Source organism: Entelurus aequoreus, linkage group LG19 (genome assembly GCF_033978785.1).
Source record: "Entelurus aequoreus isolate RoL-2023_Sb linkage group LG19, RoL_Eaeq_v1.1, whole genome shotgun sequence".
Classification (NCBI taxonomy): Eukaryota; Metazoa; Chordata; class Actinopteri; order Syngnathiformes; family Syngnathidae; genus Entelurus; species Entelurus aequoreus.
In genome coordinates this window covers 52,085,938-52,102,116 of record NC_084749.1, presented here as the reverse complement: position 1 = coordinate 52,102,116, position 16,179 = coordinate 52,085,938, and the positions used below count along the sequence as shown (strand labels likewise).

The 16,179-nt window shown below is 43.6% G+C and overlaps 1 protein-coding gene across 1 annotated transcript in view; it reads left to right on the top strand.

Moving 5' to 3' along the window:
- Window positions 1-5,235, top strand: part of LOC133634981 (adhesion G protein-coupled receptor L4-like) — a gene marked incomplete at its 5' end in the record, with an annotated part of 44,257 nt that extends 39,022 nt beyond the window's left edge. The window contains 2 exons of the mRNA XM_062027641.1: window positions 4,399-4,567; window positions 4,726-5,235. Of these exons, the coding sequence (XP_061883625.1) occupies window positions 4,399-4,567; window positions 4,726-4,788 (232 nt within the window). The remainder of the gene's footprint in view (window positions 1-4,398; window positions 4,568-4,725) is intronic.
- Window positions 5,236-16,179: the final 10,944 nt, after the last annotated feature.

Genomic DNA, 16,179 nt, shown 5'->3' with positions numbered 1-16,179 from the left:
GCAACCCAGCATCAACACTCCAAAGCAGAGAATAACAGCTTACTAGCATAGACAATTGAGAGCAGAGAATCAACTGATTCGTCTGATAGACAGCAGGAGAGCAGAGTGGTCAGTGATGATCGAATCAAGAAAATGTCTAAATGGCAAGGGAACAGACTGATTTGTACTGAGGAGAAAGAGAGAGAGAGCCAATTACAGTGAAATATATTCCAAAAGAGCCAAGTGACTAGCTGAAGGCAGGGACAAATGCCTTGGAGTGACCAACAAGAGTGCAAAGTACCAAATGGCAAAATGTGGAAAGACCAACAGGCAGATCTGCTTTTACCTCTTATCTTCACAACCAAAAAGTTGCTAAATGATGTTTTCAGTCGCTAGCCAGGTATGGCCAAAAGACGCGAAATCTAGCGGCAAAGTCGGTCAATCACACTGACAGTGAAACAAATATTTTGAAAAGATAATAATTGTACACCTTTGTGCACTTTAGTCTTCTATCTAAATATTTTCACAAAGGACACCAAGGCAGCTTGCTAGCTATGATGGGAGCAACAATGTCTGATAGACAGCAGGAGAGCAGAGTGGTCAGTGATGATCCAATCAAGAAAATGTCTAAATGGCAAGGGAACAGACTGATTTGTACTGAGGAGAAAGAGAGAGCCAAGTACAGTTAAATATATTCCAGAGCCAAGTGACTAACTGAAGGCAAAGACAACAGCCAGATACCTTAGCAGAGACCAACAAGAATTCAAAGTACCTAATAGCAAGATGGCGAGACCAACACAATAAATTGTATTAGGATTTAATTTATTAACGTTAATCTTAACAGCCAAAAAGTTGCTGAATAATGTTTGTAGTCGCTAGCCAGGTATGCCCAAAACAAGAGTCGCTAAACCTAGCAGCAAAGTTGCTTAATTGCAACACACTCTAGGATTCAGGGGAATTAAGGATAATAAAGATATTAATTGTACAACTTTTTGTACTTTTTTTCTAGTTTTTTGAGTCGCCAGCCATGTATGGCCAAAAGTCGCTAATTGAATGCCAACGTTGCTTAATCGCCAACACACTGGGACTCACTGAAGGACTGACTGAATAAAAAAGATAATTAAGATAATTGTGTACTTTTCTCTTCTGATATTTTCTCTAAGGACTCCAAGCTATCTGCAAGCAGCAATAATGTCTGACAGACAGGAGAGCAGAGTGGTCAGTGATGAATGGCAAGGGAACAGGCTGATTTGTACTGAGGAGAAAGAGAGAGAGAGAGCCAATTACAGTGAAATATATTCCAAAAGAGCCAAGTGACTAGCTGAAGGCAGGGACAAATGCCTTGGAGTGACCAAGAAGAGTGCAAAGTACCAAATGGCAAAATGTGGGAAGACCAACAGGAAGATCTGCTTTTACCACTTATCTTCACAACCAAAAAGTCGCTAAATGATGTTTTTAGTCGCTAGCCAGGTATGGCCAAAAGACGCGAAATCTAGCGGCAAAGTCGGTCAATCACACAGTGAAACAAATAATTTTAAAAAGATAGTAATCGTACAATGTCTTGTACTTTTGTCTTCTTTCTTAATATTTCTCAAAGGACACCAAAATGTCGCTATCTGCAGGCAGCTTGCTAGCTATGATGGCAGCAACAATGTACCTTAGAGTGACTGACCAACAAGAGCTCAAAGTACCTAATGGCAAAATGTGGAGAGACAGACACAATAAATTGCATTAAGATGAAGAGAACTGTTGCTATTATTAATCTTAACATCAACCAGAAAGTCGCTAAATGTCACCAGCCAGGTATGGCCAAAAGTCGCTTAATTGGCCACACACAGTAACAGAGAAACTAACAAAAAAAAGATCATAAAGATAATAGTTGTACAACTGTGTGTACTTTTGTCTTCTTTCTAAATATTTTCCCAAAGGACACCAAAATGTTGCTATCTGCAGGCGGGAGCGTGCCTATGTTCCCCGGGTCCTATGTTCCCCGGGTCCTATGTTCCCCGGTTGTTCCTGGGTCTTTGTATGCGACCGGGGAACTTAGGACCCTTTTTCTAAAAAAGGGTCCTATGTTCCCTGCATTGTATCTGGCGAAATTGCGAAATTGTGCCCTGACCAAAACCATCCCTAAACCTAACCTGTCACAGGGCGTTGTGGAGCACTTTTTTTTGGCGAAATTGTGCCCTGACCAAAACTATCCCTAAACCTAACCTGTCACAGGGCGTTGTGGAGCACTTTTTTGGCGAAATTGTGCCCTGACCAAAACCATCCCTAAACCTAACCTGTCACAGGGCGTGCGGCAGCAGATAGAGCAACTCAAACGCGAACTTCCTTCCTTCGACAACTTAAACGCGTCTCTGTCATGCGTGTCTGCGTGCGTCTTACTTAGTCGCGCATTGGAAGCAGCGGGGAACATAGAACCCTTTTCTGGAAAAAGTGTTGTACGTTCCCCGCAGCGGGGAACATAGAACCCTTTTTTTTAAAAAGGGTCCTTAGTTCCCCGGTAGAGGGGAACATAGGACCCGGGTAACATAGGGACGGGGAACATAGGGATGACCCGCTGCAGGCAGCTTGCTAGCTATGATGGCAGCAACGATGTCTGCCAGACAGGAGAGAGTGGTCAGTGACGATCGAATCGAGAAAATGACAAAATGGGTCAAAGACCAAAAAGTTATTAACTGACAGCAGTGACAAATGTCAGACTGTAAACTTTCTCGAAAGAAAAGGACAAAATGGGAAGATGCTGATAATAACAGCAAAATGGAAAATATAAGAATTTCCAAGTAATGCTCAACTCAAGTGTGTGTGTGTGTGTGTGTGCGCGCGTTAAACTTCTTGTTGAATGATTTCAAATTATCTCTGAGTCTGAACTGAGGGAAAGGAAACCAAATTTTGAGCAGTCTCTCACGAGTTCAAAATACCAAATGAGGAGATTCTAAAAGAACAGACCGGTTTATGAAAGACTTGATGGGGGAGGGGCACAGCTAAGAATACTTGAGTGAGATTCTGTGATCCAAATTCGAGATAGAGCTTTTTGATAATGATAATTTGTCAGAGTAAGGTTGTGTAATCAAAATTTGAGAATGAGCTTTGTCAATCAATCAAGAATATTTGCATTAAGTTCTGTGATCAAAATTCAGAAACAACCTTTAATAATTGATAAAGAATATGTGAGTGAGGTTGTGTGATCCATCCAATTTGAGAATTAGCTTTGATAATAATGATTGAGAGCCTCTGGCCCTCTGTGGATCATGGCCGCGGGGCCAATTTTGCCTGGCCCCTTGGGGCCTCTGTGGGTCGTGGCCGCGGGGCCAAGTTGGCCTGGCCCCTTGGGGCCTCTGACCCTCTATGGATCGGGGCCAAGTTGGCCTGACCCCTCGGGGCCTCTGGCCCTCTATGGATCATGGCCGCGGGGCCAAGTTGGCCTGACCCCTTAGGACCTCAGGCCCTCTGTGGGTCGCGGCCGCGGGGCCAAGTTGACCTGGCCCCTTGGGGCCTCTTACCCTCTATGGATCGTGGCCGCGGGGCCAAGTTGACCTGGCCCCTTGGGGCCTCTGGCCTTCTGTGGCTCGCGGCCGCGGGGCCAAGTTGGCCTGGCCCTTTGGGGCCTCTGGCCTTCTGTGGGTCGTGGCCGCGGGGCCAAGTTGGCCTGGCCCCTTGGGGCCTCTGACCGTCTATGGATCGTGGCCGCGGGGCCAAGTTGACCTGGCCCCCTGGGGCCTCTGACCCTCTATGGATCGTGGCCGCGGGGCCAAGTTGGCCTGGCCCCTTGGGGCCTCTGACCGTCTATGGATCATGGCCGCGGGGCCATGTTGGCCTGGCCCCTTGGGGCCTCTGGCCCTCTGTGGGTCGCGGCCGCGGGGCCAAGTTGACCTGGCCCCTTGGGGCCTCTTACCCTCTGTGGATCATGGCCGCGGGGCCAAGTTGGCCTGGCCCCTTGGGGCTTAAGATTATTATTTTTGCAAAAGTAGTTTTGCTTGGGTCGCGGCCGCGGGGCCAAGTTGGCCTGGCCCCTTGGGGCCTCTGGCCCCCTGGGCCTGGGCCCGGTAGGCCCGGTCATTAATCCACCTATGCACAGAAGTACCACCATAATGACAACATGTATTCAGTGGTGTAGTAGACCTAAGTATTCATTAAGTACCACCATAATGACAACATGTATTCAGTGGTGTAGTAGACCTAAGTATTCATTAAGTACCACCATAATGACAACATGTATTCAGTGGTGTAGTAGACCTAAGTATTCATTAAACACAAGGCAGAGAGTTTCAGTGTATAGTATATTTCATATTTGTGGCCACAGTTTGAAGAGTAATATTTCATGAGGTCATTATATTGTTGGAGAGTACATTATTTGAATGGAAGTCATGTTTTTTTTGAAGATATTAAAGACTTGATTATTGGTTGGCATGGCAGGTCGTGCGCCCGCGGTGCCATGGCGCTGCTCTTCGTGTTGGGTGCCACCTGGGCCTTTGGAGTGTTGCACATCCTGTATGAGAAGACGCTGACTGCGTACCTGTTCACCATCGCCAACGCCTTCCAGGGCATGTTCATCTTCATCTTCCTCTGCGTGCTCTCCAGGAAGGTCAAGCATTATCATCATCATCATTGGCATTATTATTATTATTATTAATATTCGGACACAACTAGCAAAACCTTGTATTAACCAATGTATTTTGTATTGTTGTCATGCTCTAACAATGATAAATAGTAATAATATGAATAATATGTTTTGTATTGCAGATTCAAGAGGAGTATTACAGGCTGTTCAAAAACATCCCGTGTTGTTTTGAATGTCTCAGATGAAACAACCCTCACGTCCTTCACACTTTTTATACAATCATCTTCTTGTCATCAAATTCCTCCTCAAGAGTGACATGTACTGGATTTAGTCACGTGTTTCAGTGTTAAATTAAAAATAAACAAACAAACGTCCTTTTTCTTGGAGAGGAAGAAAGAGCAATGTCTCCATCTAGTGGTCATCATCCAGTAGACACTGTACAGTAAAAAAACGAAAACTATTTACATGTATAATAGTGTTGTTTTCCTTCAATTCGACTGATTATTTCTAAAATAATTGTGTTGTATAATTATAATTTTAGATGTACTGTATTTTAGCTTCAATAATTATTAATGATGGACTTTGTTGCTATTTGCACAATGTCGTTTATGTTCTGTCGCTAAATGGCAGCACTGTACAGTCTGACAGCATCTTCATTTATTTACTGTTGCACAAACAAATACAACCAAAAAAAGCAATTTGTGTGTGTTTAATTTGTTTATTTTGATCTTTGAACTGTTGGTTATTAGTTTTTTTAGGATTTATATCACAGGATGGACATTATTCCTAAACGTTCACTCCTTTTAAGAGACAAAAAAAATTAGTTTATCCCAGCCAATCAGTAAAGTGAGATGATGATGATGCAAAAAAAAAAGCTACTGAAGTAAAAAACAAAACAATTGTAGTACATTGTTGAATATTTTGGGGGTTTACTGGATTTTTTCTTTAAATGTAACTTTTATTTAACGTGGAACAAAATCCTAATGCAATTAAAAAGGTATTGTTCAAAGACATCCTGGACAGGAAGCAGCAAAGTGCAAAATAACACTTAGCATATGTCAAGTATCAAGTTATATACGTTTGGGGACGGCGTGGCGAAGTTGGGAGAGTGGCCGTGCCAGTAATCTGAGGGTTACTGGTTCAATCCCCACCTTCTACCATCCTAGTCACGTCCGTTGTGTCCTTGAGCAAGACATTTCACCCTTGCTCCTGATGGGTTCTGGTTAGCGCCTTGCATGGCAGCTCCCGCCATCAGTGTGTGAATGTGTGTGTGAATGTGGAAATAGTGTCAAAGCGCTTTGGGCTCCTTAAAAAGGGGTAGAAAAGCGCTATATAAGTACAACCCATTTACCATTATATGACTCTGGGGTGAACGGTAGGGTTAGTGTTAGGGTTTGAATTTACAACCCCCTGGCGCTGTTTTGTACTTACTTGGTAACAAACACACCCAAGTTCTCCGGGTGTCGCTGCAAATTAAGGAGTCATGGGTGGGACCTGATATTCAGCTGGGAATTATTAATACAGTAAATAAACACAAAACATGTGTAACTATTAGCCACAACACAACCAGGCTTATATTTAATATGCCACAAATGAATCCTGCATAACAAACATGTCCCCCCTCCCGTCCATATAACCCGCCAATATAACTCAAACACTGCATAAATCCCACAGCCCAAAGTGCAGTTCACCTCCCCAAAGTTAATAAAGCACATATATTTCCCCAAAGTTACGTACGTGACATGCACATAGCGGCATGCACGTACGGGCAAGCCATCAAATGTTTGGAAGCCGCAGCTGCGTACTCACGGTACCGCGTCTGCACATCTGTGGTGGAATGTCCCAATCTTAAACAGCAACAAAAGTGAATTTAGTACAAAAGTTTTATTTACCCATAATACACGGTTGGATTGAATTGCAATGCAAACAGACAACGTCTCCGCAGACGTTGGATGAATGGAGAATCATGCGAATCACACATAGACTTGGTCTACTTGGCCATTTATGTGTTTCCCTTGTGTGTCAAGGTCCCGTTGTTTTGGACCTGTTTGTTTTGCAACATCCTTGAATCCCTTAGTCATAATAAACAATCAAAACATTTTGTACAATGGTCAGGCCGACCACTCGTTCAACTCTAACCCACATATGCTCTTCCAATGGTTCAGAATAGAAAAAAGAGAAACGAGCAGACATTCCACTACTGTCGTGTCCTCCTGAATGCTTTTCGACCTCGCTCTCTTTCTGGACTTTGACAGACACAAAATAATCCAATCCAATCCAATCCACTTTATTTATATAGCACATTTACACAACAAGAATGTTTCCAAAGTGCTGCACAGCCATGTTAAAAACAATATTATGCTCCACCAATGACTGAATAAAAACAAAAAATAAATGAATAGAAAACCAATGTAAAAAATAAATATGATTAAAAACGATTTTAAAGGGTAAAACCAATTAAAACAGTAAAATAGAAATCAAAATGTATAAAAAAACACAAAGGACAACAGAAGACAGAAGACCACACAACTCACGTAGTGTTAAAAGCCAAAGAATAAAAGTGGGTCTTAAGATGAGACTTAAAACAGTCCACTGTGGGAGCAGTTTGAACATGGAGGGGCAGAGTGTTCCAGAGCTTAGGGCCGACCACAGAGAAGGCCCTCCCTGTCTCCCCTGGTTTTAAGTCTGGTCCTGGGCACCAGGAGCTGGAGCTGGCTCTCGGACCTCAGAGCGCGCGCAGGAGTGTACATTTGGATGAGGTCCGAGATATACTGAGGTGCCAGTCCATGTAAAGCTTTAAAAACAAACAGCAAAGTTTTAAAATCAATTGTAAAATGAACAGGGAGCCAGTGCAAACTCTGAAGAATTGGGGTTATATGCTCACGTCTCCTGGCCCCTGTTAAAAGTCGTGCTGCTGCGTTCTGGACTAACTGCAACCTGGAGAGAGCTTTTTGGCTAAAGCATAAAGTGCATTGCAGTAGTCCAGGCCACTTGAAATAAAAGCATGCACGACTTGTTCAAAAAGGTTAAAAGATAAAAATGGTTTTACCTTTACTAAAAGACGAAGATGATAAAAACACAATTTTAAAACGCCATTGACTTATTTGTCAAATTTAAAATGGCTGCCTATAGTGACGCCAAGGCTGGTGACTTTGGGACGCACATCATTTTGCAATGGTCCCAAGTCAGTGAGGGCCGGACCAAAAACTGAAATTTCCGTTTTTCCCTCATTCATTATTAAAAAATTCTGGGCTAACCAAGCCTTGACGTGGCATAGACAGTTGAGAAGGGGTGTCAGGGGGCCGTGGCCTTTTCAAATTGGCATATAAATTTGGCAGTCATCTGCATAAAAGTGATTAGACACTCCATGTTTCTTAAAAATCTCTCCAAGAGGGAGAATGTACAAGGAAAACAGGATGGGGCCTAGAATGGATCCCTGGGGGACACCACAGTAAAGCGGAGCAGAAGAAGAGGTGGCGTCCCCCAGCCTGACAGAGAAGGACCTCTCTAGGATCTGAACCACTCTAATGCAGTCCCCCTGACACCCACACAGTCTCTCAGGCCCTCTAAAAGAATTGTGTGGTGGACTGTGTCAAAGGCAGCTGTAAGATCTAAAAGCACTAAAATGGCAGAGCTACCAGAATCAGACATTAAAAGCAAGTCATTAAAAACCTTTAAAAGTGCAGATTCAGTACTGTGCAAAGCTTTGTATCCAGACTGAAATGGATCTAAAGTGCTATTTTCATCTAAAAAAGGCTGCAGTTGCGCTAAAACACATTTCTCCAGAATTTTTGACACAAAAGGTCATTTGGAAATGGGCCGATAATTTGACAAACTTGTAGGATCTAGACCTGTTTTTTTAATCAAAGGCTCAACAACAGCTCTTTTACAAAAAGAGGGGACCCAGCCAGAAATCAAGCTGCTGTTGATGATGTCCCTAACAGACAAGTCAATAGTGTCCCAGACTTCTTTAAAAAAGCGAGGGGGGACTGGGTCTGTGGGACAGGACGAGGGTTTTAGTTTGTGGACTATTCCTGTAAGCTCAGGCATGGACACAGGCTCAAAGTGACTAAACACAGCCGAGCACTGAGGGACCACATTCAAACTCAATGGAGAAGGAGAAAGATTTGCCCGAATAGAAGCAACTTTGTCGTTAAAAAAGGAGAGAAATTTTTCACAAGTTTCACTTGTCGTCTCCAGTAAAGTGGCTGGATTGGGATTAAGAACATAACTAATAGTATTAAAAAGAACATGTGGCTTGCTGATACTATTTAAAATTAAGTCTGACAGATATTTTGTTTTCTCAGCTTTAACCACACTTTGATAGTTCTGACAGTTTTCTTTTAAAATTTGATAAGAAACCTCCAAGTGATCCCCTTTCCACTTGCGCTCCGCCCTTCGCCGAGCTGTGCGTGTGGTTTCATTGAGCCAAGGCTCCTGTTTTGGCTTTGGGCATAAAGCTCTGAGGGGCGCTATACTATCCAGAACCTCAGAACATATAGAAAGAAAAGAGCACATCAATTGTTGAGTGTCTGCAGAGTGTGATATACTCTGCATGGACACAGTGAATAAAGGGGAGAAGGTGTCAGACCTAATTACACGGCCATGACGCATGGCAAGTGGTTTCATATCAGGGTCCAAACTTAAATTAAACATAACAGGACTATGATCAGAAAATACAGCATCACCAACAACGACATTGTCAACATTAAAACCATAAGACAATACGAGGTCTAGTGTATGCCCACGTTCATGTGTGGAACCAGATACTGACTGTATCAAATTAAAAGAGTCAATGACATTCAGGAAGCTCCTGGATAGAGGTTCATCTGGGCAGCAGGTGTAAATATTAAAGTCACCAACAATAAGAACACGATCATATTTGGGCAGAATGTCGGCCAGAAATTCAGAAAAGTCATTTATGAAGTCTTTGTGGTACTTGGGTGTCGGCACACATGACGACATCAGAAAGACCGGCCAGCTCAAACATGCATAGTTCCAAGCTTGAAAAGGAGGATTGCAGGCGGATCTGACAGCATTTAAAGTCATTTTTAAAAACGACTGCTAATCCTCCTCCTTTTCGGCCAGACGACCGCAGAGAATTAAAATACGAGCACTCCGGTGACATTTAGAGGAGCGAACTCACCAGTTCTCAGCCATGTCTCCGTCACACAGAGGAAGTCCAGTCCGCGGGAGACGGATAAATCCTTCAGGATAAATGTTTTGTTTGTCAAGGATCTTGCGTTAACAAGACCGAACTTAAAGGCCTACTGAAATGATTTTTTTTTATTTAAACGGGGATAGCAGATCCATTCTATGTGTCATACTTGATCATTTTGCGATATTGCCATATTTTTGCTGAAAGGATTTAGTAGAGAAAATCGACGATAAAGTTCGCAACTTTTGGTCTCTGATAAAAAAACCTTGCCCCCCGCTTGAGCCCCCCTAAAATAGGCCTAACAACGCCAATGGTTGAAACAGCGCTTGTGTCTTCTTCCTTACGTTTACTTGAACATCATTATCCAGCACCATCTGCTGGTCACATTGTGTACCACAGTCACTTGAACTGCATGTCATGACACCTACTAACTCCTATGCAGAGGTGGGCAGAGTAGCCAGAAATTGTACTCAAGTAAGAGTTCCGTTACTTTAGAGTTTTATTACTCAAGTAAAAGTAAGGAGTAGTCACCCAAATATTTACTTGAATAAAAGTAAAAAGTATGTTGTGAAAAAACTACTCAAGTACTGAGTAACTGATGAGTAACATGTTCCTTTAATGATGACGGCAACAAATAATGCACAAAAACATAAAAATAGCAATGAATAAATTCAGAGTCAGGAATATCTCTTAAGCAACTAAAACAATAATATATTAAATAATAATACATTAAAATAAAATAAATGAAGGCAAATTGAGCCACAAACCATAAACTCTGATAGGTGTGGGCTGCACCTGAGAACACTGTGTACCTCTGATTGGTGTGAGTGTGTGTGCGTGTGTGTGTGTGCAGGTGTGTGTGTGTGTGTGTGTGTGCGCGTGTGTGCATGTGTGTGCATGTGAAGTTTTGCATGTTGACTCAGAATCAGTCAGTTAAATACATAAATGTATTTTATCTTTCAAACTCAGCCATTAAAGTCAGTGGGCGGGTCCTAACATCTGATTGGTTCCACCGACCAGAGAGAATAGCGGTTGATATCTTCGTCCAAAGTGAGGAAATTGTTACGTCTTTCTAACTGTTTTGGACTTAAAGGCCTACTGAAATGTTTTTTTTAATTTAAACGGGAATAGCAGATCATTCTATGTGTCATACTTGATCATTTCGCGATATTGCCATATTTTTGCTGAAAGGATTTAGTAGAGAACATCGACGATAAAGTTTGCAACTTTTGGTCGCTGATAAAAAAAGCCTTGCCTGTAGCGGAAGTAGCGTGACGTCACAGTTGAAAGGCTCCTCACATGTTTTGTTTTGGTGTATGTATGTGTGTGTATATGTGTGCATATGTATATGCATGTAGGTGTATATATGTGTGTGTATGTGTATATGCATGCATGTGTGTATGTGTATGTATGTGTATATACATATATGTATGTATATGTGTATGTGTGTATGTATGTGTGTATGTATGTGTAGGTGTGTGTATGGGTGTGGATGTCCGGTGGATCGATTGGCCTGTATGTGGATGAGTTGGGGTAGGTGGGTTGGCGGCCTCTGTGGTAGCTGGGGGTGTGCGTTGTTGTGGTTTACGGGGTAGGTCGCTTTTTTTTGTTTCAGGTTTCGGCGGCCGCGGGTGTTTGTACTGCGGACGGGCGGTGGTGGTGATGGTTGCTGTGGTACTGCCGGCGGTTGGCGTCGCTGTGTTGGGTTGGAGTGGTTGGGGGACTGTGGCTGGTATCTGTGCGCTTGTGGGGTTGTGGGGGCTGGCTGGCGTTGGCTTGACGGCTGGTTTGGGGGCTGGCGTGCGGACGGGGGTGCATTGACTTCTTCCCCGGTTGGGGGGCACCATCCCCTGGCCGGAACTCGTATGGGTGCGTTGCTGTGTGGATGGCCGGGATGCGGTGTTTGCATTGGGCATGGGGCTGTGCAGTTTTTCTGCGTTTGGTTGCTGGTATGGGCTCTGCGGGGTTGGGTTGGGGCGGGCGGGGGCTGGCTTTGTTTGGCGGGGGGGTGGGCTCGCGTGACGTCACGCTAAAGTGGTCTGGTGTGGGTCACGGGCCGTGGGGGGGGGGGGCGGCTTCCTGGCCGTAGTTCCTGGTTGTCGGCCGCATGGACTGGGGGGGGGATGTCCGGGCCCTCTACTCCTCCTACTTATAGCACACACAGTCACACAAATACAGGACTTTGGGGGATTGTCCTGCGGGGAGGCATGGCGGGGGGTTGAGGATGCCTCCTATGGGGCTCCGGTCCTCCTGTCTTGTCCCCTGCTCGGCCATCCCTCAATCTTAGCTGCATATTAGACATTTAGGATTTGGAGGGCTCGGCTTGGTTGGGACCCACCAAGACCTTGATGTCCCCCAATTTTAATCGCATTATTAGTTCCCACAAGCATACATATCTCACTCACGCTACAGTACACGCATCAATAGGGACTGGAGGTCGGCTGTAATGGCTGACCTCCTAATTTTAACTACACAGTAGACACTCTGGGGGCCTTGTACACATGCATGTGGGGGGGTTGGGGTTCGGCGCACCCCTCATTGCCTCGTCGGCCGGCGCGGATTCCGGGGACTGCGTTCTGGTGGCCTGCCAGGCTTTTATTAATTTTTTTTTTTTTATTTTTATTTTTTTTTTATGTGTATATATATGTATGTATATATATATATATATATATATATATATATATATATATATATATATATATATATATATATGTGTGTATGTGTGTATGTATGTATGTGTATGTGTATATGTATGTATGTGTATGTATATATGTATATATATATATTTATTTATTTTTATTTTATTTTATTTTTTTAAAAATTATTTTTATTATTTACTTACTTTATTTAATTTAATTATTTGTATTTGTTATTTTTAATTTAATTTGTATTTCATTTTATTATTATTTTTTATTTTATTTTTTAAAATTATTGTTATTTTTGTTTAATCTTATTATTTATTTGTGTGTGGCGTCGCGCGGGTCTCGCTTCCTGTTGGGTGGGGTCCGTGCCCGTGTGGCCCGACCTTGCGCTGTGGGGTCTCTGTTGGCGACTTGATGTGGTGGCGGCGCGGCGCCCGTGTCTGGTCTGGATACTGTGTCTCGGTTGTTTGGGCGGTGGTGTGTTTGTGCGGGTTTGGGTTGGGGTGGTGGGGTCTTTTGGCGGGGGGGGGGGGGGGGGGGGGTGTTGGTGTTTGGGCTTGTTGGCGCTGGCTGGGCTCTGTGATCCTGTTGGCGTGTGGTTGCCGGTCGCGTTTTTTTTTTGATCGCTTTGATCTGATTGGGTGGTGCTGGCTGTCTGGGGGTGTTGTGGCTGCTGTTTCTGCTGCCGTTTGTTTGTGGTGTGGGCGCCCGTGGCTGCTGGGTCTGGTGCAAGGGGGTGGCTGATGTTGTGACTGGTGGCAGCGCGCGCGCGTGGTGGTTGTCGGGGCTGAAAAACTGTGTATATGTATGTGTGTGTGTGTATGTATGTATGTATGTATGTATGTATATATATGTGTATGTGTATGCATGTGTATGTGTGTGTATGTGTACATGTGTATGTTTATGTGTATGTATATATATATGTATGTATATTTCTGGGGGTACGTTCTGGGCCTGCCTGTCGGGTGGGGGTCGGCGCCTCAGGCTACTGCATCCGGACTGCGTGTCTGGAGCTCCTGGGTCCCGCCGTCCATCCCTTCCGGGTGGCCGTCTTGGTTGGGGCCTGCTGGGTCTGGTCCCTGCGTCTACTGTGGTGGCTTGGTGCTGCAGGGTATTCCGAGGTGCTGCGAGTCGGCCAGTTGTTGGGGTAGCGACCTTGTATTTGTCAGCATGTCTGTGATCTTCTTTTAATTATTTATTTATTTATTTATTTATTTTTTATTTTTTAATAAATAGATTTAATTATTTATTTATTTATTTTTTCCCCCTTTTTAAAAAAAATATATTTTATTAATATTATTATTATTATTATTATGTATTTATTTATTTTATTTATTTATTCCCCTACCTCAGGGGGGGGACTCGGCGGGGCGGTTGCTGGTTGTTCCATCTCCATCGTTGGGGTCCCTGCGGGTGGGGTGGGTGGTTCCTGTGGCCCCGTGCTAGGTGGTCTTGTGGCGGCCGGCTTGGGTGAGGTGGCCGTGGGCTGGCCTCGCCGCGCTCTCCGGGGGTGGGGGGGGGGGGCTCGTTGGGGCCCTGTTGCCGGTGGGACGGGGGCGGTCTTCCCGTCCGGTTGCGGGGGGTCTCCGGGCCCCTCGGGCGGGGCGTCCCGCCTTTCTGTCCGTGTGGGGTGTGGTCTCTCGCTGGCTTGGGGTCTGGCTTCCCCCTGTTTTTCTCGTGCCTTGTCCTCTGCCGGGTGCGTCTGTCTGCGGCCTGCTGCTGGCCTTTGTGGGCGGCACGGTGGGCCAGGCTCTGGGGTTCCTGTCGCTGTCCGGCTTGGCTGCGTGGGGGCGGTGGCCCCTGGTTCCCTGGGCACCACACCTACTGTTTGTGGGATGGGTTCTCGGGGAGGCTGGGGCCGTACTCTGGCTCCCGCACACACTGGGAGTCAAATGTATTGTACATGCAAATTCACATATACTCACACACATACATACACACATACATAGGTACCTACGCTCCCACATACATATACAAATAAATACAGTACATATTTACACACTCAAAGTTCGTACATCCACACGCACATTCATTATACAAACATACTGTATACACATACTGTACATATACATTCACTGTAAAAACATACATATACACATACTGTACATATACATTCACTGTACAAACACACACATACTACACATACTACACATACATTCACTGTACAAACACACATATACACATACTGTACATATACATTCACTGTACACACATATACACATACTGTACATATACATTCACTGTACAAGCACACATATACACATACTGTACATATACATTCACTGTACAAACACACATATACACATACTGTACATATACATTCACTGTACAAACACACACATACACATACTACACATACATTCACTGTACAAACACACACATACACATACTGTACATATACATTCACTGTTCAAACACACATACTGTATACACATTCTATACATATACATTCACTGTTCAAACACACATATACACATACTGTACATATACATTCACTGTACAAACACACATATACACATTCTGTACATATACATTCACTGTACACACATATACACATACTGTACATATACATTCACTGTACAAGCACACATACACATACTGTACATATACAAGTACATATGCACACATACACTCATGCACATAATCACGTTTCATCAAACATATATTAACGTTGTTGCCCTAGGGTAAACTGGGTATAACACATGGCACACTGACAAAGCTTAACCTATTGTTACTATAACAATCTACAAGCTTAAGGTTGCTTCTCTTTCTTCCCCTCCATTTTTCTGCATTCTTTCGTATCTCAAGTTATCATTACGTATATGTATTGTTGCATTTGAACAATTGTATTGTTGATAATAAAGGTAAAGTACTGGTATTGTTTATTATCAATAGCACTATTTCTATTGGTATTCATATTGCTCCATTTTTAGTGTAATAATGCTCATTGTCATTTCTGTATTTTTTTTTTTTAATTTTCGCTAACTGCTTATTTGCTATTACTTTTACCATCATATTTGTACATGTCCTATTTGCTGATGTTGCTCTGTTGTTGTTGTTGTTGTTGTTGTTGTTGTTTTTGTCTCTCTGTCTAATCCCCCTCTTGTCCCCACAATTCCCCCCTCTGTCTTCCTTTTTCTCTCTTTCTATCCCCTCCTGCTCCGGCCCGGCTGCACCAAATGATAATATAAATACATTTAATAAAGTCAAAATACAAGTAAGGCAACAAGAGAAGTATCCTACACTTCTCTTTTGTAAAGTCAATCTGAACAGCCGATATGGGCATCTACATCTACTATATGATTTGCCCGAGAAGCTGGGCAGGACATTATTAAAAAAAAAAAAAAGAAAGGCTCCTCACATCTGCACATTGTTTACACCAGCAGCGAGAGAGATTCAGACCGAGAAAGCAACGATAACCCCATTAATTTGAGCGAGGATGAAAGATTCGTGGATGAGGAACGTGAAACTGAAGGACTAGAGTGCAGTGCAGAACGTATCTTTTTTCGCTCTGACCGTAACTTAGGTACAAGGGTTCATTGGATTCCACACTCTCTCCTTTTTCTATTGTGGATTACGGATTTGTATTTTAAACCACCTGGGATACTATATCCTCCTGAAAATGAGAGTCGAGAACGCGAAATGGACATTCACAGTGACTTTTATCTCCACGACAATACATCGATGAAGCTCTTTAGCTACTGAGCTAACGTGATAGCATCAGGCTTTACTGCATATAGAAACAAAACAAATAAGTCCCTGACTGGAAGGATAGACAGAAGATCAACAATACTACCAAACTCTGGACATGTAAATAAACAGTTAATGCTTTCCAG